Raw genomic sequence first — 27565 nt, 5'->3', positions numbered from 1 at the left:
AGGAAGTTGGTGACAGAGTTTAGGAGAGTATGTAATAGAAGAAAGCTAGAGATAAATGTGGGTAAAAGTAAGGTGATGATGTACAAGGGGTGAAAGTGGCAGTAGACTGGAAGTGAGCATTAAGGGAGAGCGAATGGAGGAAATGGATAGTTTTAGATACTTGGGTGCAAATGGGGCAGGAAAAGGTGGAGTGAAGGTGGAGGTAGAATGTAGATTGAGAGAAGCGAGTAAATGCCTTGGTGGATTAAAGAGTGTAATGAGGAATAGACATTTGGGAATGGATGCTGAGAGGAGACTGTATGAAGGAGTGATTATGCCAACAGCACTGTATGCGGCAGAAACATGGAACATAAGAGAGGAGTAGTTTGAGATGAGGTGTCTGAGAAGTATGATGGGGGTTACTAGGCTAGATAGAGTGAGAAATGAGATGAGGAGGAGAACAGGGGTGGAAATGGAGTTGGGAGATAGGGTTGATGAAAGTATTGGGATGGTTTGGACACATGGAAGGAATGAGTGAAGAAAGACTAGTAAAAGATATGGAAGGCAGGTGTGGAGGGAGTGAACATGAGGGGACATCCTAGGATGAGGTGGATGGATGGGGTGAAAGGGGCTTTGGTGAAGAGGGGAATGTCTATTGAGGAAGGACGGAAGAGGACAGAAGATGGGTGAATGGAGAATGGTTTTTATGGATGTGATGCATGAGGTGTGTTACAAACCTCTCTAAAGTACCAAAGGTTCACCGGCCTTGTGAATGCCAGAAGTTCGTAACATCAAGGGAACCCTTTAGACCCTATGTCTATTATGGGTTCAAACGGTCAAAAGAACTGAATAAGGTCGCCACCCGGTCGGACACCGGGGAAAGAAAATCAAACTAACTTAACTTAAAGAAATATAATTAAATAAATTATAAGTATGAAGTTAATACAAGTAAAATGACACTAAAATAATATAACAAAGACACTATTACAATTAAACAAACATGATTTTACATAATACATCTGACTTCTGATCATACATTTGACTTTACACAAAAGAATCAAGTTCGAAGGTTTTAACGGGGTTGAACAGACGTAAGACCGGGTCACAGATCACCAAACAGTCATGAAATATAAGCTAATCCTAAGCCCAATGCTACTCACTCCGCGCTTCACTTATATAGGGCTCTACAAAGCTAAGTCCTAGTAAATCTGGCTTGCTGCTATATCAAGGGAAAAGTGTACTAACCTCAAGGCTGGCATTTTGAATCTGACCCGTGTAGTAGGTTTAAGCAGGGTCTGGACAATCGTATAGACTCGTTGGATACTACAAGGGGGGCGGGATTTACCTAGCCTGACGAGCCTACATTGTTTAAGCGGGAAATACAAACGAAATATTTTTACGTCACGGCCTGTGACGTAGCAGAGACGCCTGCGCAATGGACACTTGAATAATCAACATATTACCAAAAAAAAAAAAATCAATATCATTATAAACTAATACCATAGTTACATTAATAAATACATACAATACATAAAGAAAATACCTTACGGTGACATATTTGGACATAACCAAAGCAGCACAATACAACACACGTAACATGACATTTCCTCGAAATTATAACAATTACATATTTGGCAAGTATACATCGCAGATGTAACACCTCCCCCACCAAAAGAAAAAAAATTCTTGAAAAGAATTTTTTTCTTTACTTTCGGCAGATATGTGCTATGATCTCGGCAGATATGTGCTATGATCTAGACAGACAGTCTGCTATCACATTATTCCTCCCAGAAATATGTTTTACATCTAGATTATATTCTTGTAAAAATAGACTCCACCTAGTTAAGCGGAGGTTCTTCTCCTTGAACTTCTGAATATATTTTAAGGGATGGTGGTCAGTGAACACAGTTACATTTGCGCCAACAGGGATATATACATCAAAATGTTTCAAAGCCAAAATAATGGATAATAATTCCTTTTCAATTGTGGAATAATTTTTCTGAGCCACATTCAGTTTTCTGCTGAAGTAACTCACAGGATGATCCACAGTGTCTTTAGCTTGTAATAGTACGGCACCAACACCAATGTTGCTGGCGTCACAATACAGAGAAAATGGTTTCGAGAAGTCTGGGGCCTGCAACACTGGAGCGGTACACAAAAGGCTCTTCGCTTGAACAAAAGCGGTGTTGCAAGACTCAGTCCACTGGAACTTGGCTCCTTTCTTTAGCAGGTCGGTTAAAGGAGCTATTAAGGAAGAGAAATTATAGATGAACATTCTATAAAAGGCAATGGTTCCTACAAAACTACGAATCTCCTTTTTGGTCTGAGGTACTGGAATTCTGAGAATGGCTTCCACTTTGGCCTGGGGAGGAGCCAATTCTCCTTGTCCGATCACATAACCAAGATAATGCACCTTGGCCTGAACAAATTCACACTTTGTTAGATTGAGCACCAAATTGGCAGACACTAACTTGTCAAAGAGTAAGGTTAGACGATCCAAATGATCCTGCCAAGTGTCACTATACACTACGACATCATCGAGGTAGGTTACACAACCAGGTATGTCCTCGGTGATTTTATTCATTAACCGTTGGAACGTAGCAGGGGCGTTGGTCATACCAAAGGGCATAACCTTACATTGGTAAGTCTTTCCCAATGCGGCGAAACAGGAGATAGACTGGGCACGGGGTGTCATGGGCACTTGCCAATATCCACGGAGTAGATCTAATTTAGTTATGAAATGTGCCCCTCCTACTCTATCTATACACTCTTCTAACCTAGGTAAGGGGTACGAGTCCCTTTTAGTCACTGCATTCACGCGTCGGAAATCGACACAAAACCGCTGAGTACCATCTGCTTTCGGAACTAAGATCACTGGCGAGCTCCACTCACTTTGTGCTGGCGTAATTAAACCGTGGGCCAGCATATAGTCTATTTCCTTCCTGATTATGGCTGCACGTTGCGGGTTGACACGATACTGTGCCTGCTTAATAGGCTTCGCGTCTCCTACATCAACATCATGCAGAATTAGATCAGTTTTTCCAGGAGTATCTCGAAAGACCTCCTGATACTTACTCAATAAGGCAGTTAAGTCCTCCCGTTGTGTAGCCGTGAGGTGGTCCAGCTTATCCACTACCTGGGGCCACCCTCCTGCATTCTCCTTCCACGGCATCTCTAAGGTGGGGGAAATAGTGTCCTCGTCTACTTCATGCATGAGAGAAACCGTACAAACACTCGCGACAGTTTCACCCACCGGGTTCTGCTCCCTTTCTCGATACAACTTTAACATATTTATATGGCATAATTGTTGACTCCGTCTCCGATCTGGAGTGGCAACAATATAGTTTAGTTCCCCTACTCGTTTCACTACCTCATAGGGTCCACTGAACTTTGCCCTTAAGGGGTTACCTTGAAAAGGCAGCAGGGCCAACACACTATCACCGGGATTAAATTCCCGTACTTTGGCCTTTCTGTCATAATGTCGTTTCATTCTTTCCTGAGCACTCATTAAATTTTCTTTGGCCATTTCCCAACACGCGGCCAACTTACCTTTCATGTCAGTCACCGACTTCGACATGTCCTTAGAGGCAGAACTATGCTCTTTCAATAAACATTCTTTCAGGACTTTAAGAGGTCCTCGAACCTCGTGCCCGAAAACTAATGCAAAAGGCGAGAGGCCCAACGATTCGTTAGGTACCTCACGCACTGCAAACAACAGGTATGGTAAGGCTTGGTCCCACCCCGTATCATTTTCTAAGCACCATTTCCTCAACATTGTTTTTAACGTTTGATGGTACCGTTCAAGGGCACCTTGACTCTGAGGATGGTAAGCACTTGACGTCACTTTCGTTATCCCCAGTGCTCCCAAACTCTGCATAACCTCTCTAGATAAAAACACAGAACCCTGGTCTGTCTGTAACTCGCGAGGTAGTCCCCACTTCGTAAAGAAGCTAATCAGCTCATGCAACACCACTTTGGCGCGCACTTTACGTAGTGGTATCGCCTCGGGGTACCTAGAAAATGTATCCATCAAAGTGAGAATATACTCATGTCCCCTAGCAGTCTTAGGCAACGGTCCCACTATATCCACGATAACCTTAACAAAGGGTTCCTCTCCTACAGGGATTGGTTTCAAAGGGGCTACAGGAACAGGTTGGTTTGGTTTTCCTACCAACTGGCAAGTGTGGCAAGTACGACAGTGCTGTGCCACATCCCTTCTAATCCCTGGCCAATAGAAATGTTGCCAGATACGGTCTAAAGTTTTGCGTACACCCAAATGTCCAGAAAGGGGACTATCATGCCCTAGCTTCAGAACTTCTTTCCGGTAGACCTTCGGCAACATAACTTGCCGTCTCTCGGACCACACTGCATCATCAGTGGGGCAGGTACTTTCCACCCATCGGCGGAATAGTACTCCCTTGTCCAAGTAATACTCCTCTGATAGTTCACTACCACTCTCTACCCTTTCATATAGTTCCCGTAAGTCGGGATCGACACTGCAAGTCACTGAGACACCTTGTGTCCACCTGTTTCTTTTCCATAAACAAGCGACTCAAGTCATACACATCGGTTTCACTTACTTGTTCCTCCTGGAACAGAGGCTTCAGGTCAAACTCTGCTTCGACCTGGGCTTCCTCACTTGGGAGTTCTTCCTCGGGGTTCATACTGTCCTCACATTCAGGTTTTCCACAGTTTTCCCCACTCGAGACCCTTACTGGTCTCACCTGGTCCTTAGACCACTCCCTTTGTGCTGCCATCGCCCTCGTAACAGCGCAAACCGGAAATAACCCCGGGTGCTGTCTCTCAAGTTGCTCGGTCTCTTCCGAAACAACCGGTACCTCCGAAACTATGGGTGTGGGACACATCTTCCCACCAACCAAATCATTTCCTAATATAACATCCACACCTACAACTGGTAATTCATCTACCATCCCTACCATAGCCTGTCCCTCGTAGAGAGGCGACTGTAGGTCTATGGATACTAGAGGTACCTTGGCTAGTCCCCCTAGGGAACTTACCGTTACACTCCCTCCAACCGCTGGACTTTTCACCAGACTACTCAGTATTAGGGACTGGAGGGCTCCCGAGTCCCGTAGGATGGTGACTCGTTTCCGGTCTCCTCCTATGGATATCCAACCTTGGAATAAAAATGGCTGATATCCCTTTAAGTGAGGTTTAAGTTTACCCTCCAATTCATCTACTTTACCCCCATCCATCTCTGATGGGTTGTTACCTATATAACTCATCAATGCCACTGTTTTGGCTTCACTCTCTCCCTGGGCCTTGCCCTTAGTGGAGGTACTCTCAACCTTATCTGTTAAAGATACGGGCTTGACACCTTCCATCTCTCTTCGTCTCTTCCAACAATCTCTCATTTGGTGGCCTACCCTTCCGCAATAGAAACATGACTTAATCATTGATGACTTACTACAGTCATCTTTCTTGACTTCTATGGATTTGGTAGGTGACCCACCTGATGAGAGCGAGATTCTCTGCCTATTTATTGCGAGGTCTCCTTTTCCCTTGTGAGTAACCGAGAACTTCCCTGCAGGTCTTATCAATTCATACTTATCGGCTAACACTGCGGCCTCCTCCAATTTGGAGACTTCTTTTTCCTGAAGATACAAGGATACCTCTTTAGGGATGGATCTCAGATACTCCTCTACCAGTAGCAGTTCAGCCAGTCTATCGAAATCTTTATTAATCTTGTTAGATCTTAACCACTGGTCCCACAATAAACGCTTTTCTCTACTAAACTCCACGTGCGAGATGTTAGGTTGTTTCCTTAGGTTCCTAAACTTTATCCTATACAACTCGGGAACGAGTTCACATGCCCTAAGGATGGCCGTCTTGACCATGTCATAGTCCTTCGCCTGTGCGTCCTCTAGGGCGCCATATACTCTCAAGGGCTTCCCTCTTAAGTTAGTCCGCAACAGCGCAGGCCAAAACTTCTTTGGCCATGAATAATCTTTAGCCATCCTTTCAAAAATTCTAAAGTACTGGTCCACATTGGATTCATCGAACTCAGGAAGCAACCTCGCATTCTGCACTACATCAAACTCAGGTCTCCCATTCACGGTTTGAGGAATTGGTAGCACTTGTTCATTCTCTTGCAATTCAGATTTAAGTTTAAGACACTGCATTTCTAATTTAGCCCTTTCAGTTTCTTCCCTTGCTATTTCTAATTTTAATTGTAACTCGCTTAATCGAGATTCGGTGTGCCGGGATTCACCATCAGCGTCACTACCTTCCCGATCATCTAAATTCGCTGAGCCGGCAGAAGCTTGTTCTGTCGCTCTCTCTTCATCTCTCGCCGGCACACTTTCGTCTCGATCATGCAACATTGCCACTACCATTTGTACTAACTCCCCTTTATTTAACCCGTGGGTCGAACTAGCTCCAAAATAATGTGCTATCAATTTCAATTCCGGTATGGTGAGACCTTGAATTTCCTTATCTGTGGGTTTTCCTTGTACAAATTCATCTACCTCGGTTTCGTTAGTTAACCGCATCTTCCTACCTTAATAAACCTATTATCACTGATCCACGTCGAACGTCTTTCCAATTTACCGTTAAATCCTGGCAATGAGGCGCCAATTTATGTTACAAACCTCTCTAAAGTACCAAAGGTTCACCGGCCTTGTGAATGCCAGAAGTTCGTAACATCAAGGGAACCCTTTAGACCCTATGTCTATTATGGGTTCAAACGGTCAAAAGAACTGAATAAGGTCGCCACCCGGTCGGACACCGGGGAAAGAAAATCAAACTAACTTAACTTAAAGAAATATAATTAAAATAAATTATAAGTATGAAGTTAATACAAGTAAAATGACACGAAAATAATATAACAAAGACACTATTACAATTAAACAAACCTGATTTTACATAATACATCTGACTTCTGATCATACATTTGACATTACACAAAAGAATCAAGTTCGAAGGTTTTAACGGGGTTGAACAGACGTAAGACCGGGTCACAGATCACCAAACAGTCATGAAATATAAGCTAATCCTAAGCCCAATGCTACTCACTCCGCGCTTCACTTATATAGGGCTCTACAAAGCTAAGTCCTAGTAAATCTGGCTTGCTGCTATATCAAGGGAAAAGGGTACTAACCTCAAGGCTGGCATTTTGAATCTGACCCGTGTAGTAGGTTTAAGCAGGGTCTGGACAATCGTATAGACTCGTTGGATACTACAAGGGGGGCGGGATTTACCTAGCCTGACGAGCCTACATTGTTTAAGCGGGAAATACAAACGAAATATTTTTACGTCATGGCCTGTGACGTAGCAGAGACGCCTGCGCAATGGACACTTGAATAATCAACATATTACCAAAAAAAAAAAAAATCAATATCATTATAAACTAATACCATAGTTACATTAATAAATACATACAATACATAAAGAAAATACCTTACGGTGACATATTTGGACATAACCAAAGCAGCACAATACAACACACGTAACATGACATTTCCTCGAAATTATAACAATTACATATTTGGCAAGTATACATCGCAGTTGTAACAGGTGGAATGGGCGGGGGGGATGGTGGGTGAGGTAGTATGTGTGAGCAAATTTGGCGCACACCGAAGGGATTTCTCCCCGTCTTCTCCTTTAATGCAATTGGGGGGAACAGAGAGGGGTGGTCGCCGATCTAATGAAGCAACCTTGCTGTGGATGTGCTGTGTCTTGTGACTGCTTCTGACCCAGGGCAGTGGACAAGGTGCAGGGATGACCCATCATTCAGGAGGTGCTAAGATAAGAGGGAGGGTGGAGGGGTGTGGAGTGTATTCAGGGATGGAATGGGTGGGAATGATTTTATGCCTTTTCCTTTTTGGCTACCTCCCTTGTAAGGGGGAAAAGCCTTGATGTATGTATGTATGAAGAGCTAAGATAAGAGGGGAACAAGTGGTGACTGGAGTGGAATGACTGGGCATAGGTGTGTGTGCCTTTGACTTGGCTAACTCCCTTGTAAGGTGGAGGAAGCCCAGGGTGTGTGTATTTACCTAGTTGTATTATACGGAAAGGAGCTATGCTCGTGGTGACCAGTCTTTGTATCTTTCATCATCGAGTTTTTTTCTTAAAATCTTGAATAGAGTTGGCACACATTGTTTCTTTATCTAATTTGTTCCAAGTATCTATTGCTCTGTGTGTATAATAGAAAGAGACCACATAGAGCACTGGGCAATGTTCCTGCCTTTGAGTGTGGAAGGTCTGGGTTTGATCACCGGTAAGTGCAAAACTTTCATGGCTTTCTAACCCCTCTCCAACAGGGGATGTGAAAGGTTTGGTAGATCAGTATTGTATATATGTGCTAGCAACTAATCTGTATGGTTGAGCTGGTTACACCAATTTTAGAATTTATTCACACATGTAGCCATTCCAACATACCAAATCTTCACATGCACTTCTCTGTACATAACCTTACCAAGCCAGATTAAGCCACTGTGGTGAGGTACAGAGGCTGTATTGTCTCTCAGGTGATTAGCTGGTCCTGCAGTGGACCATGAAGGCTGAACTACAAACTATGTATACATTCATTCGTTTTTTGATTAATGCTTATTTCAACTTTTTTTCAGAGCCTATGTTCTTGATGAGCCAGATACAGTAATGGCACAAAATTTTGGTAAGTTAACAACTGCAGTGATGGATTTAGGCCAGGGGTTTTCAGCCTGGCGTTCATGAACCCCCAGGGGTTTTTAGGGTGATTTAGAGGTACTTAGATGACTAGGGAAAGATTAGACATTTAACCAAATCAGTAAGAGTCAAATTCTTGCGCACAGCTGCCATATCTACAACCACGACACTGGGGCATCACTCAGCCCCCAGGCCCTGCAGGGATGCCACATATGGTACACACGTAAGTTAGTGACACATAACAGGGTTGGATGGCCATTGACTCTGAGTTCGTCTGCCCCATTGATGTATTTCTTTTTCCTCTATCTGGGTGTCCAACACACCTCTCAAGCAGGTTACCAGTGGGGGAGCTGGTTTAGTCACCAACAATCTGACCATGCAGCATGGCAGATTCAGAATAAAATAAATTTATACTTGGCAATGAAAGGGATGAGGTAGCTTTTAAGCTTTTGATTGCAAATTTCCCTTGGCAGAATAAAATGTATTGAAGTTGGTCATCGTGTAACAACAGAACCCAACCATTACACAAGAGTCCCTAAGGTTCCCCATAGAGTTTAGAGAGGGGCTGTCCACAGTAATGCAATTGGCAGAATCTAATTCAAATTGTCCTATTTCTTCCTTGTACTTTGTATTCCAATGCCACTTCATTTTTATAAATTTTTAAGATTTTGGTCATTGTTCACATCTAAACTTTGTCTTCTCAAATAGCTATCTATATACCAAGAGCTTCCCCTTATAAGTGAGGTAGCTAAGTCAGAGGCACATCCTATTCCCACCCATTTCACTCCCCTCCACCACCCTTTTCACCCCTCCCATATCTGCTCCTCATGGATGACAGGTCATCCCTGTGTCCACAAACAGCCCAGGGTCACACACAATGCAGCAAGACACAGGACATCCACAGCAAGGCCACTTCACTTAATCAGCTACTCCCCCTCTCTGGCCCCTCAAAATAGCAAAGAGATTAGATTGTTGTTTATTTTTCTTTTCTCCAGCTGGGAAAGCCAAACCATCTAATGACCTCATGACAAGCACTCATCCACTGCGCCGACCAAGTGCTGCATCTCTGGCTCTTTCTTCCAAGATGATGGGGCAGTTGAGCATCTCTGATGACAAGAGGAGACTTGCACAGAATCCATCTTCTGAGAAATGGAATGGTGCTGAGAAAGGAGGCTTAGAAAAGCCAAACTTTGGATTTGTGGTTGAAGAGGTAAGTTTGATAGTCTTGTTACTTTCCTGTTATTGTACTTACATTATAACATTTAAGGTTTCGTCTTAGGCTTGTATTGTCTTGTCTTCCTCTCCAGTTATCAAGCCTAGGTATCATCCATACACAACCATTCTCCATTCACTCAACTACACTTAAACTGATCCCTCTGAAACTACTACTCACACTTGCCCCCTTTTCCCTTGTAAAGTGGAGCTATACAGACACTCCTCCAGTCCTTCAGCACTACTCTTAAACATTAAACAACCCCACCAGCCAGTCCACCATCACAGTATGTATATATATATATATATATATATATAAATATATATATAAATATATATATAAATATATATATATACACACACACACACCTTGTACAACTCTAGTGGAAAGCTTGGCGGCAGTATTCTTATCGCCCACCACAGGGTTAGGTAAAATGAGAAAATTCAGAGAAATGGTACAGGACAATGAGAGTGGGGGGACAATGTAATGGAGAGAATGTGTATAGAGATTTCCTATACCACTGACTAAATGATGCGTGGCTCTGGTCCATAGGGGTGTCCCATGTGGTCCTAAAGTATCAGCTGCCATCTGCATAGTATCTTTTAATGCCTCAATATCATACAGCTAATACCCCAGATGGGAAAATTATGATTAACAAATTATATTTTTATTTTCTTACAATCTACTACTGCACAAAATTTTACCTCGAGTTGTGTAACTATTTGACACATCGGTTATAACAAGAAAAAACAATTACACCATACTTGAGGTATGTGAGAAGTAGAGTATCCAAAGGCTTCTTTCTTGAGATAACACTTCAGCTGAGCATTAAGGAGGTAGGCTATATACAGACATAGTGATGACTGACTTTGTCACTTTCTGGAAGACCACTGCTTGGGGTGATGGGGGTCTGCAAGGGGGCTGATAGATTACTGCAAATGTGCATTTGCCACTTTCTGGGAGATCACTGTTCAGTGCGATGGGGATTGGCAAGGGGGCTGATAGACAACTGTGACAGGGTTTTAGTCACTTTCTGGGAAACCACTGCTGAAGGTGATGATTGGCAAAGGAGGTCCTGATAGACAATGGTGACGGGGTTTGTCACTTTCAGGGAGACCTCTGCTTGGGGCAATAAGGATCAGCAAGGGGCCAATAGATGCAATGACTGTGGATTTGTCATTTTGTGGGAAAGGGCTGCTCAGGATGTGTTGTTGTCATTATTTGCACTTCATGTACATTGGTTTATTGCCAAATAAAGTCTATCTATCTATCTATCAGGATGATAAGGTCAGTGGAGACTGACAGGCAGGAGTATGTTCCATTGGAGTGGTGTCAAGTTTTCTAATCTGGTGTGTCCTTTGATATTGTTTATATAGTAGTGATTGTGTGACATCACAAAGTAAAAGCCAGCAGCTTGTTGCCATGCCCTGTGGGATGTTCACACCCAAGTTACATACTTCATTTGAGTGTTCAAAATTTGTTTATACTCCTGCTCTCACACCTCCACTAAGTGAATCACACCTGAGACATTTGAAATGCCTCCTCTTTACACTGTTTCATATGTATGCATCCACTTGTAACTATACATTAAGCAATGAAGACTAAACATAATGTTGATGTAGAATACCTCTACCTTGTGGTGGGGGAAAAGAATGCTGTCACCAAGTATTCCCACTTGGATCGTAAGAGGCGAGAAAATCGGGACAGGGATTAGGACCAGGCATCCTTCTCCCTGTAGCCCCACAGGGGACATTCTTAAAAAAAAAGTAAAGACATAAGAGGGTCTAGGAGTTTCCCAACCAGTACCCTAAGGTTTGGGTCTTTTAATGTGTGTGGATGTGGTACAGATGTGAGTAAAAGGGAAAAGATAGGTGGTATGTTTGTGAAAAGAAAGATGGATGTGTTGGCTTTGAGTGAAACTTAAGTTGAGAGGGAAGGGCGAGTGCGAGTTAGGGAGTGTAGTTGGAAGGTTCTTGGGAGTGAAGAGAGGGTGAGGGAGAGAAGGTGTGGCTATACTAGTAAGTGAAGAGATAGGTAAACGTGTAGTGGAGTGGAAGGAGGTTTCTTAACCCCTTCCATACGGTGCCGCATATGTAGGCGGCATGAGGAGCAAGTGGATATGCGAGGCTGCCATATCGGCGTCTTGATTATATTTATTGTAGTTGCCCCTGCGTAATGACATACTCTCTAAACTGTCTTCATCACGTTTTCTATGGTTATCAAAATTCACGGGTGAAAGAGAGAACGATCGATATAAGCGGTGACTATAGTTTATGATGCGAGTATTATTACGACACATCGTATGTCTGGCAGCTAGTGCTGCCCGCGAGATTTTGGCCCGTACTGAAGAGGTTAAAGGCAAATGTGGATGAAGGTGAAACTGGGAAAGACGTGGGTTTTTGTAAGTGCATATGGGCCTGGTAGTGAGAAGAGTGAAGAAAGGGAGGCTTTTTGGATATATTTAAGAGTACATAGAGGGATTACATACATATACCAAGGTTTTTCCACCTTACCAGGGAGGTAGCCAAAAAGGACAAGGCATAAAATCATTCCCACCCATTCCATCCCCGAAAACACTCCACACCCCTCCACCCTCCCTCCCATCTTAGCACCTCCTAGATGACGGGTCAACCCTGCACCCTGTCCACTGCCCTGGGTCAGAAACAGTGTCGCAGGACACAGCACATCCACAGCAAGGCTGCTTTATTAAATCGGCGACCCCCCCCCTCTCCGTCCCCTCATATATAGGAGAGGATGGGGAGAAATCCCTTCAGGCTGCATCAAAATTTTTGCTCACACACACTACCTCACCCCCCATTCCCCCGTCCATTCCACCTCGTGCATCACATCATCATCCATATACAACCATTCTCCATTCACCCCTGTCTTCTGTCCTCTCCCGTCCTTCCTCAACAGACATTCCCCTCTTCCCCAAAGCCCCCTTTACCCCATCCATCCATCTCATCCTAGGACGTCCCCTCATGTTCACTCCCTCCACATCTGCCTTCCATAGAGGGATTAGGGAGGAATATCAATGTAGTAGTATTGGGAGACCTTAATGCTTGGGTAGGTAACAAACCAATTGATGAAGTGGTTGGGAAATGTGGAGTTCCAGGAAAGAACCATAGTGGAGAGTTGATGGTGGAGATGTCTTGAGAGTTGATGATAGCAAATACAGGGTTTCAGAAGAGAGTCAAGCATAAGTACACATGGGAGAGGGTGGTGGATGGAAGGGTGGTATATAGAGCATTAATGGAATATGTAGTGGTAGATAGGAGTATAATGAAGAGTTAAGGATGTACATGTTCTAAGGGGATAGAGTGGGGGGATATCGGATCATTTTTTGATGGAAGGTAAGTTGAGAGTGGAGGATAGATGGAGGAAAAGGACAAGATAGGGAGGTACTTAGAGTGAACTCTTCAAATGAAAAGGAAAAGGAGGAGTACAAGAAGCTGAGAGAGGAGTGGGAGGGAGTGAAGGATAGAATAGAGCTAGGTGTGGAGAAGGAATGGGGATGGTTCAAGGAGGGAGTCACAGTGTGCAAAGATGGTGTGTGGAACAAGGAGGACAGGAGGAAATAGAAGGAAGGGTAGTGAATGGTGGGATGAGGAAATGAAGAAGGTTGTTGAAGAGAGGAAGCGAGCTTTCACAGATTGGGTACAAAATAGGACGAGGGAATCTTATGAGAAGTACAAAGAGAAGAGAAGTAAAGCACAAGGTAAAGGAGGCAAAGAGAAGAGCAGATGTGAAATGGGGTAAGAGTATGACAGAAATTTTTGAAAGTAATAAGATGTTTTGGAAAGAAATTGAGAGGAAGAGGAGACAAATCAAGTAGAGAAGAAAAGGTAAAGGGTGCAGATGGAGAGATGATAATGGAAGAGAAGGCAGTAAGGGGAAGATGGGCAGAGTATTTTAGGGAGTTGCTAAATGGGAAGGAGGATAGGGAGGGAAAGATAGTTGCAGTAGGAAGTGCTAAGAAAATGACTGAGTTAGGAAAATGGAGGAGAAATAAGGAAGGATGAAGTGAAGGCAGTTGTTAAGATGAGAACAGGTAAGGCACCTGGTCTGGATGGATTCCATGCAGAATGTCTAAAAAAAAAAGGAGGTACTGTGATGATGGACTGGCTGGTGAGGTTATTTAATGTTTGTTGGAGAGAGGGTAGAGTGCCAGAGGACTGCCCATATAGTTCCACTTTACAATGGAAAAAGGGACAAGTGAGTAGTAGTTTCAGAGGGATTAGCTTAAGTGTAGTTGGGAAGGCTTATGGGAGAATCTTGATTGAGAGGATTAGGAGAGGAACAGAGGGAGTAATTGGTGAGGAAGTGTGGATTTAGGACAGGTAGAGATTGCGTAGATCAGATTTTTGTGGTAAGACAGATATGTGAGAAAGCTATAGGAAAAGGTAAGGATGTTTTTTGGTCTTTTATGGATCTGGAAAAGGCTTATGACAGGGTAGACAGGAAGGCACTGTGGGAGGGTTTGCAGATATACGGGATAGGAGGAAAGTTTCTAGGAGTTGTCGAGAGTTTTTACAAGAGTAGTAGAGCATGTCAGGATTAGATATGGAGAGAGTGGCTCAAGGTAAAGGTGGGACTTCATCAGGGATGATATGTTGCCCTGGCTGTTCAACTTGTACATGGATGGGGTTTTGCAAGAAGTAAATGCAAGGGTGATTGGTCAGGGATTGGAGATGGTTAAAGAAAATAGAGAAGTGGGAGGTGAGCCAGCTGTTGTTTGCAGACGACACTGCGCTTGTAGCAGGATCAGAGGAGGGATTGGGGAAGTTGGTGACAGAGTTTGGGAGAGTGTGTGAAAGAAAAAAGTTGAAGATAAATGTGGGTTAAATGTAAGGTGATGAGATGTACAAAGGGTGAAAGTGGCAGGAGACTGGAAGTGAGCATTAAGGGAGAGCGACTGGAGGAAGTGGATAGTTTTAGATACTTGGGTGCGAATGTGGCAGGAAAGGAAGGAGTGGAGGTGGAGGTAGAATGTAGATTGAGAGAAGCGAGTAAATGCCTTGGTGGATTAAAAAGTGTAATGAGGAATAGACATTTGGGAATGGATGCTAAGAGGAGATTGTATGAAGGAGTGATTGTGCCAACGCCACTGTATGCGGCAGAAACGTGGAACATAAGAGAGGAGTTGAATGTGTTTGAGATGAGGTGTCTGAGAAGTATGATGAGGGTTACTAGGCTGGATAGTGAGAAATGAGGTGGTGAGGAGGAGAACAGGGGTGGTAAGGGAGTTGTTGTTGTTGTTGTTGTCGTTCCCCAGACTGTCTGTCCGAGCAGTCCCGTCTCCCCAAGGAATGCCACAGCCGAAACTGGGTTTTTCCACAAATCCTTTATAGAGTGTATGTTGTGTTGTTTGTGTGCATGGTTGTGTATAATGGAGTTTTCCATTATGTGTTGTATGGTATGGGGTGAAGTGTTACATCCTGGGCAGCTGTTCACAATGCGGTCATCCAGCCTCTTCTGGTAGCTTAGAAGTGCTGGGTGGTGGCCGCACCGCAGTCTGGCCAGGTGGACTCTGTCCTTTCATGGGAGAGAGGATTCAGAAGGGTGGATATCAGGGGGTCTGGTATGCAGCAGTGTGTTGTCTTTGTGTGTTAATGGAGCGTTGAGTGATATGATTATGAATATGTTTGCGGAGGCTGGTATTTGGTGGTTGTGGAGGAAGAAAAGAGAGTATCTGTGTGTGATACAGGTCTTTGGGTATTGTTTTAATGTTTCTTGGTGTGTGTGGGTGTTCTGCTATGTAGTGTAGCGGGTGTGATGTGTTTGTGGTGGCTGCGGCAAGTGTTTGTGTGCCTCTCATGTCGAGGTGGTCCTTGACTTTGAGGACTTTTGTTTCATGGTGTAAATGGTCTGTAGGTGTTGTATTTGTGCAGCCTGTAATTGTTTTTAGGGCTTTGTTTTGTATGATTTGAAGGGTGTTGTGGTGTAAGAGAGTTGGGAGATAGGGATGATGAAAGAGTATTGGGATGGTTTGGACACATGGAAAGAATGAGTGAAGAAAGACTAGTAAAAGAGATATGGAAGGCAGATGTGGAGGGAGTGAATATGAGGAGGCAACCTAGGATGAGATGGATGGATGGGGTGAAAGGGGCATTGGGGAAGAGGGGAATGTCTGTTGAGGAAGGACGGGAGAGGACAGAAGATAGGGGTGAATGGAGAATGGATTTATACAGATGATGTCGTGATGCACGAGGTGGAATGGGTGGGGGGATAGGGGGTGAGGTAGTATGTGTGAGAAAAATTTGACACAGCCCAAAGGGATTTCCTCTAGTCTTCTCCTTTTCTGCATGAGGGGACGGAAAAGAGGGAGGGGGTCACCGATTTAATGAAACAGCCTTGCTGTGGATGTGCTGTGTCTTGTAACACTGCTACTTACCCAGGGCAGTGGACAAGATGCAGGGATAACCCATCATCCAGGAGTTGCCAAGATAAGAGAGGGTGGAGGGGAGGGGAGTGCATTAGGGATGGAATGTGTGGGAATGTTTTTTATGCGTATGTTTTTTGGCTACCCCCTGTGTAAGGGGAAAAAAGCCTTTGGTATGTGTGTATGTGCAATACACACAAATGTATAAACATACATTTTCTTAATTATGCTAGGGCATGAAAAGAGGAAAGACTGAGAACCAGATGGATGGGGTGAATGTGGGCCTTGAGTAGGGAAGAGAGGGCAGGCATTAGGCGTGAAATGGTTGTGCATGTTGAGTAAAATGACATGGCCCAAAGGGATTTCTTTTAGTCTTCTATATTTACTTGTGAGGGGATGAGGAGGGGAGGGTTGCCATATAAATGAAGTGGTGGATGTAAACTTGCTTCAGCTATTGGTCTGTGATGTGGAGGTGCTGTTTTACTGCATTGGTTCTGACCGAGCCAGTGGGCATGGGGTTAGGGATGAACTTTCATCCACAAGGAGCTTAAAAAAAAAATTAAGGCAAAAATTGGTGTGTGGAGAGTGCTTGCTTTGATTGGCTACCTCCCTGGTAAGGGGGAAGAAGCCTTTTGGTATGTTTATGCATGTATGTATGAAATATTTGGAGGTCCAAGCTCAGGAACCAGATTTGTTGAATTGAAATGGTGTTTAAACAAGATGTTCATGTTATATGGTGTACACTGTAGTTGTGAATATAACAAGTACTTTTGCATTTTTCCCAGAATATAGTCAGAGGAAGAGGAATTAAACTGTTACAGAAATCTGGACCAGGGCTGAGCTTAGGAAGAGGAAGGGGTCATTTGTTCAACCTCTTGCAAAGAAAAAATAATCCAGGGTTGCAGAGTTAAAACCAATGTTTCAAGATGTCAAATTCCAATTTTTGCCCATTGCCCTTTCTGGCTGTGTTGTTTGTCTCGTTCTCAGTATATTATTGCCTCTTTCTTACCATTCTCCTCCATAAATTGTAGGACTTGCCTCCATCTCCCTCTTCTATTATACCTTCTACCTATGCTTTCCTCTGCCACTGTAACTCTTGCTGCTTGCCACCCTCCCTTCCCTTCCTTGTTCACCATAACTCTTGCTCTCCTCTCCCACTAATTCTTGCCTCCTCTCCTTCAGTGTAAGGAGGATTCAAAACTTGCTATTGTATCTGCCCAGGTGACAGCTTGCCACCTCTTTTTGTAGTCATTGTACCATTGACCATTCTCTGGGTGGTACATAGTATTCCTGTTCCAGATTTAACATTCATATTCTCTTGCTGTCCTGGCCTGGTATTTTTGAGCCAGAATTATATCTCTTCAAGGCCCCTTCTACCCATGCAATAGAATTTTGGGAAATGAATGAAGATGTATGGAACTTGTCTCTTAAGTATCAAACCTTTTTCTTGCTTTTCTCTTTATAAAGGGATTTTCATTCAAAACACCTGCTTCCTTGCTTATTTCACCTTTAACAACAGATTAAAACAAGATTTGCCTGTATGGAATCAGTCATTATTTTGTTGCAAGTTTCCAAAGAAACTGGAATCGGTATGCTTTGCAGTCAAATGTCAAATGCCAGTTTTAGCTTAGGATTGGAAATTATTGCACTATGGCAAAGGTTGGCTTCAGCCATACATGTGTACTACCCGCCAGATCAAGCAGAATTGTGTAAAGCAAATGTTTGGTAGATATACATTATTCAGCATTGTATATATTTTTTATTACTAATTAGATATGTGAAGTGTGTTACAAAAAGCAACTGCAGTAGGTTGGTTAATGAATGGGACAGATGAAGATCCCCCCCTCCAAGGGATGACTAGTCAAGTTAGAAATACAACTGACAACAAGTCATTGAAATGGACTTTTTTCTGAACTGATATTGATACAAGTTACTTGACAAGTCATACATATACCAAAGGATTTTTCCCTCTTACAAGGGAGGTAGCAAAAAAGGCATAAAATCCATTCCCACCCATTCCATCCCCACATACTCCTCCCATCTGCCCTCCTCCCTCCCTCATATCTTGGCTTCTTGGCTCCTCCTTGATTACAAGTCATCCCAGTATCTCACCCACTGCCTTGAGTCAGAAGCAGTGTTGCAAGATACAACATCCACGGGAAGGCCACTACATTAAATCGGTGACACCCCCCCCCCCCCATCTGTCCCCTCATGCAGAAATGGAGTAGACTGGGAGAAATCCCTTCAGGCTGCATTAATTTATTTTTCACACACTCCCTCACCTCCCATCCCCCACCCACTCCTCATGTTGTGATGCATGAAGCTAAGATAAGAGGGAGGGTGGATGGGAGTGGATTTTATGCCTTTGATTTTTGGCTATCTACTTTGTAAGGGAGGGAAAAGCCTTTGGTGTATGTATGTATGGCTTGTCAAGTCACTTGTAGTCAGTGTTGTATTTCTAACTTGTAGATATCTGAAATTCAGTAAAATGGTAACTTTTCTTTTGCGTTATTAGTTGGGAATTCATTCGGAACTAGTTTGACATGGAATATTCTTTTAGGAAGGAGAAAAGGTGATGCACTTAACTTCTCATATCTACCCATTAAGTAGTTAGTTACCAAATTGGAAGTTATTTTGTAGAATTAAGACCTCCATTATATATCGAAGGAATTTCTGTATTAATATGATTTACTATTTGACCCTGCTCTCCTTGAATCTAGTACACAAATTGGTCTATTTTTGTGGTACGTCTGTGTGTGGTACCCCAGGATTGGGTCATATTGATAATTATACAACAAAGTTACTTTACATTGAGTAGTAACTGCATAGATATAACTTGGATCTTTCTACCATGTTTATACAAGTTGTCATTTCTCATGCAAGTTTGAGCCCAGCCCAGTGAGGGTTGAAAAGCCTTGAAATGAGTCAAGCAAAAGCAAGTTTTTTTTTGTCCTGAAACCTTCACTCGGTAAACAGTGGTGAACAACCTGACACCACATGAGGGGATACTCGCAAAGATAGACCTTGGGTAAATCTTTCTGGAGCCTCTTATGTACTCTTGGCCACAGTTGCCATCTTTACAAAGTTGGAATGGTTGTAGCTTTTGATTTGTCAAATACTTTATCCCTGTATTGGGTACATGGTATTCCAGTAGCTTAAAAACTTAAGTGAAGACAACCAAAGGAAAGGTTGTTTTAGGTAAGTTTTAAATGTAATGCGTCTTCTTACTGAGAGACCCAGTTATAGGGTTAGACCTGGTTTCCTACAGTGTGGGAACTGTGACCTGTCTGATACTACCTATGTTGTCTGGCTTGATAAAACCTGTATGACAATGCATGTAAGCTGTTGTAATAATTATTACATAAGTCATTGAACCCTGATATTGTTTAGACTGTGTACACTAAGGATAGAATCTTCACTCCACAACTGTGTAATAACTGAATTAAAATTTGTAAGCCTTTCTTGGTTGTATTAATCTTTGGTGCCAAGTTTTCCACATTCATTGTATACAGCTGAGCATTTGCTTGGATACAGTTCACAATAGTTACACAAGGGTAATGTTTCATAAGCTGCATACATACATATACCAAAGGCTTTTTCTCCCTTATAAGGTAGGTAGCCAAAAAAATAAAGGCATAAAAACTACTCCCACTCATTCCATTCCTAACAGACTCCACTCCCCCCCCCCCCGTCTTATCTTGGCACCTCCTGGATGACTGGTCATCCCTGCATCTTACCCACTGCCCTGGGTCAGAAGCAGTGTCACAAGACAAAGCACATCCACATCAAGGCAGCTTCATTAAATCAGCAACCCCCCTCCGTCCCCTCATGCAGAAAAGAAGACTGAGAGAAATCCCTTCAGGCTGCATCAATTTATTTCTCACACATACTCCCTCACCCCCCCATCCCCCACCCACTCCACCTCATGCATCACAGCATTATCCATATTCAACCATTTTCCATTCACCCCTGTCTTTTGTCCTCTCCCATCCTTCCTCAGCAGATATTCCCCACTTTCCCAATGCCCCTTTTACCCCATCCATCCATCTCATCCTAGGTTGACCCCTCATGTTCACTTCTTCCACCCCTGCCTTCCACACCTCTTTTACTAGTCTTTCTTCACTCATTCTTTCCATGTGTCCAAACCATCCCAATACTTTCAACCCTATCTCCCAACTCCTTTTCCATCCTTGTTCTCCTCGCCTCGTCATTTCTCACTCTATCCAGCCTAGTAATCCCTATCATACTTCTCAAGCACCTCATCTCACACATTCAAACTCCTCTCTTCCTCTGTTATGTTCCATGTTTCTGCCCCCATACAATGCTGTCAGCACAATCACTCCTTCATACAATCTCCTCTTAGCATCCATTCCCAAATGTCAATGTCTTGTTACACTTTTTAAGCCCCCCAAGGCATTTACTGAGAGTAAAAGAAGTAATACAGCAATGACTTTTATAATGTGTGTAGTGTGATGCAAATTACATATGGCAGCCGATGCATGTGAAAATTTGAGACGTACTGAAGTGGTTAAATGGTATTTACTCTGCCAACATTGCGATGGTTAGCATGTGAATAAATAATCGCTTCCATATCCAGATTGCCATTAACCAGAATTCCCCTCCATCTGTATTGCCACACAGCCCTGCAGTAAGGTTGACAAGGATAATGAATAGTTTGAATTTAAGGCACGCGACTGTTATAAAGAACAGGTGCAGAGTCCATCATCTATTGTAATAGTTGTCCAATGCTGTAATGAAATTTGAAAAAATATATATTTAGACAAAACCTAATTGCAAGTTTTGATTGGAAATCGCCCAGATTTTTTCCTAGGATGAAAATGGTAGAATCCCTGGTACCATCACTTCACCTCATTTTGTTGCCTTTTAAGATTCATTTGAATAAGTGGGACAAAATCCAACTGCAGGTGTTAAGAGGTAATTGTAGAAGAGGTAAAAGACATTTTGAAGGGTACAGCATGAAGGATGGACAGAGGTAGTACAAAAGTAGCATCGTTCCTCTGACTAGATTTTATCTGGAGACAAATGTGTGGCATCGCTGTATAGGGGCATCCTTAACAGTCCAGAAAGCATTGGCTGCATGCTATCATGCAATCACTTCAGCATGATGACATGCAGCCAATACCCTAGTACAGAGTGAATTCCATATGAGGGGGAAGAAATCTATTTGGTTATAGATTCAGGATAAACTGATTTTCAAATGTCATGCATGACCCCACTTTATAACTCCAGTGCCCCCACTTGTCCAAGTCATGAGGAATCGTGAGGCAATTTGATTTATTATTTTCCCTTTGTTTTGAGTTGATAATACTCCAAATATCGATGCCTTCAATCCTGTACTTGATGTTATTTAATTCTTTGTGCACAGGGCATAGATGAAGCAACAAAAGCTTTCATAAAGGAGAAGCGAAAGCTGGAAAAGAAGTTGGATCAGATTATAAAGTTGGAGGAACAGAGCATTTCTAGACAGCTTAATAGGCAAGAGAAGGAAAAAGTTGCCTCCAAGGAGGATGTGATGGAAAAACTTGAAGATTTGTATACTAAGTTCAAAGTTGTTGGGATTGATGTCTTGTAGGAAGGCATAGATATGATGACATTATCCACATAATTTATTTTAAAAGACCAGTGGGACTTGCTGGTCCATAGGAACAGCTATGCAGTAGTTATGAGTTGCATCTGAACTACTCCCTTGAAGGTAAACAGGTGCTCCCAAGTTATCCTTGTGGAAACTTGTCCAGGGTCTTGATGGTAACCAAAAGATGTGGCTATGATTTTAGAGTTGGACATTCAATGTTACTCCCTGGTACAGGAGGAATGTTGATAGGTTTTAAAGTGTATGAAGTGAGTGTTCTGTGACCTGGCCATCCCCCTTAACAGGGGGAAAGGTCTTGAGTGTACATGCATGTTTTTATGCTATTTATATTTTTAATAATTTAAAGACATTACAATGATATTTCCAGTCTTGTAGTCATAACCACATTAGTATTACAAAGTGGCTGGTTGTCCTTAAATGCATTGTTTTAAATACTATAACAATAACCACACCCTGGTTTGACTAATTTTAGCTGTTCTTGTGGGCAGTGTTTCTTAAACTGAGGTGCTGAAAAAGTGTGTTCCTTGTAATGTAGTAGATCTAGCCCCTGTAACCATATGAAAGGAAGAACTGAAATTTAAACCTAAGGGGTTAAGAAATATTGTTAGGATCTAGGATCCTCTTGACAGTACACTGAAGGAACTTGTAGTGACCCAGACAACTGTGTTGTCAGTGGGAGAGGACTGGGAAATTCATGACATCTTGGTAACCTGTTGCCTCACAGGAGACAGGTGCAAGAAACACTGAGAACAGTTGGGACCACTGGGAAAAAGATGTATGTAAAAAATAAAAATTAGAAGAAAAAAAACTATATAAAATAAAAATGTATATATAAAAAAAGTAACAAGTAAAAAATGAAATGGATAACCCATTTAAGATTGTGGCACAAAACTGATTTTGTTCAGCAGAGCCATATAGTTTTATTCTTGACAAGGTTTTGCCCCTGATGGTCATTTGTTGATTTACTAATTTCTTCCCTGGTCATTTGTTGATGAACAGGCCATCACTGGAAGTTGCCTTTTCAGATAATTGTAGGTGTTAGTTATGAAACTAGATTATAGGTAATGTGCCTAAAGGAATCGATGGTTGGAGAGAATAATGTAAAGTCCAGGATGGCACAGAAGTATTTTGTTCTGAAGTTTCAGTAGTCTGCCTCGGAGAATGATGCAGGCATGTTAGCAATGTATATTTTCATGCATATCACATTGTAGGATGCCTTGATGTGATTTGTTTATCCTCTGAATTCTTGCAATGGCCACTCTTGCTGCATTTGTGCCAAATTTACAAATCCTTCACGGATTTGTCATTTCTACTGTACTCAAGTATACCACCTCTAGGCACCTTCTTGTCATGTTTCTGAGATGGCATGCATAAGCACAACAAAAGATGAATCGTGGGAAAGATTTGTAAAGCTGGTGCAAAGCACAGCAGGATTGGTCAAAGCAAGAACACAGAGGGTCAACAAAATCCCAAGACTACACTGGGTGACATGCATAAGGATTTATATACATGATTACTAACATGCTTGTCACTTTCTGAGCAAAACTGTCAAAAAGTAAGAAAAAAATACCTCTACACCATCCTGAACTTTCTCTGTACACCAGTCCCACTCTTCCAACTTCCTATTTTCAAATAAGTCTTCTTTAGAAGTTCTCTTCTTTGGTTGGTTGGCCTTGTTGGTCATTTGCTAAAGAATAAATCTTCACTGATGAGGTTACCTTTTCACCAAAATTGAATTATTGGTATTAGTATTAAGAATGTGGATAATGTCGTCAAGGAGCCAGTCTCCCTGAGAAGTTCAGTTCTGAAGGAAGCTGACCTTAATGAAGATCATTTGCTAAGGAACAGACCTAAACTGGGAAATTTTTTAGATTTTATGAAAGGTTTAAAGGTTAACTGAGAAGGTTTTAGATTTTATTTTTTCATGCATAAAAATATAACTTAGAAGAAGTTAGAAAACTAAGATGCATGTTTCTAGCATTTTATAGTCTTGATTTTATCCAAATGGCATGATCTTGTAAGTGCCTGGTAACAGACTTAACTTTTCATTGTTGTAGTTACATTTTCCACCACTAGGGCAACTGATGAGATTGGTATTACCAGCAAGCAGCGAGAAACACAATGGGGATTTCACATAAAGTGAAGATGATTTATTGTATTTGGATGCCTTCTCGTGTTCCAATGTGGATACAGTACAAGATATATGTATGAACAAATTCGGATGTCCAAATAAGACTCTTCTGACGAACATGTTGAGAGAGAGGAATCTTCAGAGGATGAACAACCAGAACGAGCAAGAAATTAGGGCTAGTGAGTTCGTTGGAATGCATTACATAAATGCAAACCACCAACCACATCAGACCAGGTGCATGATTTCATTGGTTTGTCATCAGACGTATGGATGAAGGTTTGAAGGCATGAAATAGTAGTCCTAATACCTAATAGATGTTGATGGACCTGGCCCTATCTACCACGCCCCAGCATGTCCAGGAGAGCTGGTTTTGATTTCTTGTTGGGAAAATGTCCACACGACCACCAAGATGACCAGGTCCACAGTGCATAGATAGTTCATCTGTCCATGCAAAGAGGTTAGCATGTTAGAAAATTTAATAAAAAAAATCTGCTTGTTCATAGGCCTAACCATGCTAGCCTCCTGGCATGTACAGACGAACTATCCATGCACTGTGGATGTGGTCGTCTTGGTGGTTGTGTGAATGTTTTTCCAACAAAATAAAATATCAAAACCAGCTTTGCTGGACTTGCTAGGGCATGGTAGATAGGGCCAGGCCCATCAATGTCTGCTAGGTATTAGGACTACTATTTCATGCCTTCAAACCTTCATCCGCACGTCTGATGACAAACCAACGAAATCATGTGTCTGGTCTGGTGTGGTTGGTGGTGTGCATTTATGTAATGCATTCCAACGAACTCGCCAGTCCTTATTTCCTGCTCGTTCTGGGTGTTCATCCTCTGAATATTCCTTGCTCTCAACATGCTTGTCAATTTAGTCTTGTTTGGATATCAGAATTGGTTCATACATGTATCCTTGTACCGTAGCCACATTGGAATACAAGAGGGCATCCAAATCCGATAAATCTTCGTCACTCGATAGGATATCCCCATCGTGTTCACTGCTTGCTGCCAATACTGATGTCATCAGTTGCCCTAGCAGTGGAAAATGTAACAACGATGTCGAAAAGTTTGTCTGCTGGCACTTTTAAGATCATGCTATTTGGATAAATCAAGATTATAAAATGCTAGAAACATGCATTTTAGTGTTCTAACTTTTAAGTTACATTTTCATGCATGAAATAACAAAAAATAAAATTAAAACCTTTTCAGTTGACCAAATAATGTTGTTTTACTCTAGATTTTTTTCTTTCTTTTTTCTTTTCTTTCTTTTCTTTTTCACTATGGGATAAAATTAGTCTAAAGTGTGAAAGAAAAGAATGAAGTGCTGCACACCACTTATTCTTATAAGGTTAAGCTTTTCTTTTAGATAAGTTAATTTTAGTATTTTAGCTTTAGACTTCATGAACCAATTTGGTAATGCTGATAGACCCAACCAGGATTATTCTAATAACCCAAAGGGTATATGAAAAGCCCTTGTTATTGCTGACCTGACAAAATACAATAATTTCCTTTTCTGCCTTCCAAACTATTTCCTCCATTTCTATTCACATTTCCCTGTACCCCTACATCTTTCCTTCCCATTTTTCACTTGTAGATTTTCTTTTCCTTGTTAATTTCAATCTTTAAATTTTGTCAATGCTTCCACTTTCCTCCCAACATTCTGTACACCACCACTATTCTTCCATCTGCTATATTTTAAATCCATTTTATATATATACATGTTTAATCCTGTTCTTCCCTCTCCCACCTCCATTTCCAGTTTATCGTACCCTTCATCCCATTTTCTTCCCTTCCCCCTCTCCCTTATTTCCATTCTTTCATTCATCCTCTTGATCATCCTCTCGCCCCAATCCTGTGTCATTCATCCTCTCCATCTTCTTCCATTCGTCCTCCCTCTCCCCCATCTTCCTCCATTCATCCTCCCTCTCCCCCATCTTCCTCCATTCATCCTCCCTCTCCCCCATCTTCTTCCATTCATCCTCCCTCTCCCCCATCTTCTTCCATTCATCCTCCCTCTCCCCCATCTTCTTCCATTCATCCTCCCTCTCCCCCATCTTCCTCCATTCATCCACCCTCTCCCCCATCTTCTTCCATTCATCCTCCCTCTCCCCCAACTTCTTCCATTCATCCTCCCTCTCCCCCAACTTCTTCCATTCATCCTCCCTCTCCCCCATCTAATTCCATTCATCCTCCCTCTCCCCCATCTTCCATTCATCCTCCCTCTCCCCCATCTTCCATTCATCCTCCCTCTCCCCCATCTTCCTCCATTCATCCTCCCTCTCCCCATCTCACTCCATTCATCCTCCCTCTCCCCCATCTTCTTCCATTCATCCTCCCTCTCCCCCATCTTCCTCCATTCATCCTCCCTCTCCCCCATCTTCCTCCATTCATCCACCCTCTCCCCCATCTTCTTCCATTCATCCTCCCTCTCCCCCAACTTCTTCCATTCATCCTCCCTCTCCCCCAACTTCTTCCATTCATCCTCCCTCTCCCCCAACTTCTTCCATTCATCCTCCCTCTCCCCCATCTAATTCCATTCATCGTCCCTCGCCCCCCATCTGACTCCATTCATCCTCCCTCTCCCCCATCTTCTTCCATTCATCCTCCCTCTCCCCCATCTTCTTCCATTCATCCTCCCTCTCCCCCATCTTCCATTCATCCTCCCTCTCCCCCATCTTCTTCCATTCATCCTCCCTCTCCCCCATCTTCTTCCATTCATCCTCCCTCTCCCCCATCTTCTTCCATTCATCCTCCCTCTCCCCCATCTTCTTCCATTCATCCTCCCTCTCCCCAATCTTCTTCCATTCATCCTCCCTCTCCCCCATCTTCTTCCATTCATCCTCCCTCTCCCCCATCTTCTTCCATTCATCCTCCCTCTCCCCCAACTTCTTCCATTCATCCTCCCTCTCCCCCAACTTCTTCCATTCATCCTCCCTCTCCCCCAACTTCTTCCATTCATCCTCCCTCTCCCCCATCTTCTTCCATTCATCCTCCCTCTCCCCCAACTTCTTCCATTCATCCTCCCTCTCCCCCATCTAATTCCATTCATCCTCCCTCTCCCCCATCTAATTCCATTCATCCTCCCTCTCCCCCATCTAATTCCATTCATCCTCCCTCTCCCCCATCTTCTTCCATTCATCCTCCCTCTCCCCCATCTTCTTCCATTCATCCTCCCTCTCCCCCATCTTCTTCCATTCATCCTCCCTCTCCCCCATCTTCTTCCATTCATCCTCCCTCTCCCCCATCTTCTTCCATTCATCCTCCCTCTCCCCCATCTTCTTCCATTCATCCTCCCTCTCCCCCATCTTCTTCCATTCATCCTCCCTCTCCCCCATCTTCTTCCATTCATCCTCCCTCTCCCCCATCTTCTTCCATTCATCCTCCCTCTCCCCCATCTTCTTCCATTCATCCTCCCTCTCCCCCATCTTCTTCCATTCATCCTCCCTCTCCCCCATCCTCTTCCATTCATCCTCCCTCTCCCCCATCTTCTTCCATTCATCCTCCCTCTCCCCCATCTTCTTCCATTCATCCTCCCTCTCCCCCATCTTCTTCCATTCATCCTCCCTCTCCCCCATCTTCTTCCATTCATCCTCCCTCTCCC

General features: G+C 42.9%; 1 protein-coding gene across 2 annotated transcripts in view; it reads left to right on the top strand.

Moving 5' to 3' along the window:
• Positions 1 to 23941, top strand: part of LOC143041806 (uncharacterized) — a 62450-nt gene extending 38509 nt beyond the window's left edge. The window contains exons 6-8 of one of the 2 annotated variants that reach the window (XM_076213878.1): positions 8568 to 8614; positions 9621 to 9835; positions 21607 to 23941. In XM_076213878.1, the coding sequence (XP_076069993.1) occupies positions 8568 to 8614; positions 9621 to 9835; positions 21607 to 21813 (469 nt within the window). In that variant the 3' untranslated portion in view covers positions 21814 to 23941. Of the gene's footprint in view, positions 1 to 8567; positions 8615 to 9620; positions 9836 to 17005; positions 19682 to 21606 lie in introns of those variants that run through there. The other variant, XM_076213879.1, reaches the window with a different exon arrangement.
• The last annotated feature ends 3624 nt before the right edge of the window (positions 23942 to 27565 follow it).

Source organism: Oratosquilla oratoria, chromosome 32 (assembly GCF_046742065.1).
Source record: "Oratosquilla oratoria isolate Oo_2021 chromosome 32, ASM4674206v1, whole genome shotgun sequence".
Classification (NCBI taxonomy): domain Eukaryota; kingdom Metazoa; phylum Arthropoda; class Malacostraca; order Stomatopoda; family Squillidae; genus Oratosquilla; species Oratosquilla oratoria.
Note: the sequence above shows the minus strand (reverse complement) of the source record. Positions and strands in the feature narration are given on the sequence as shown.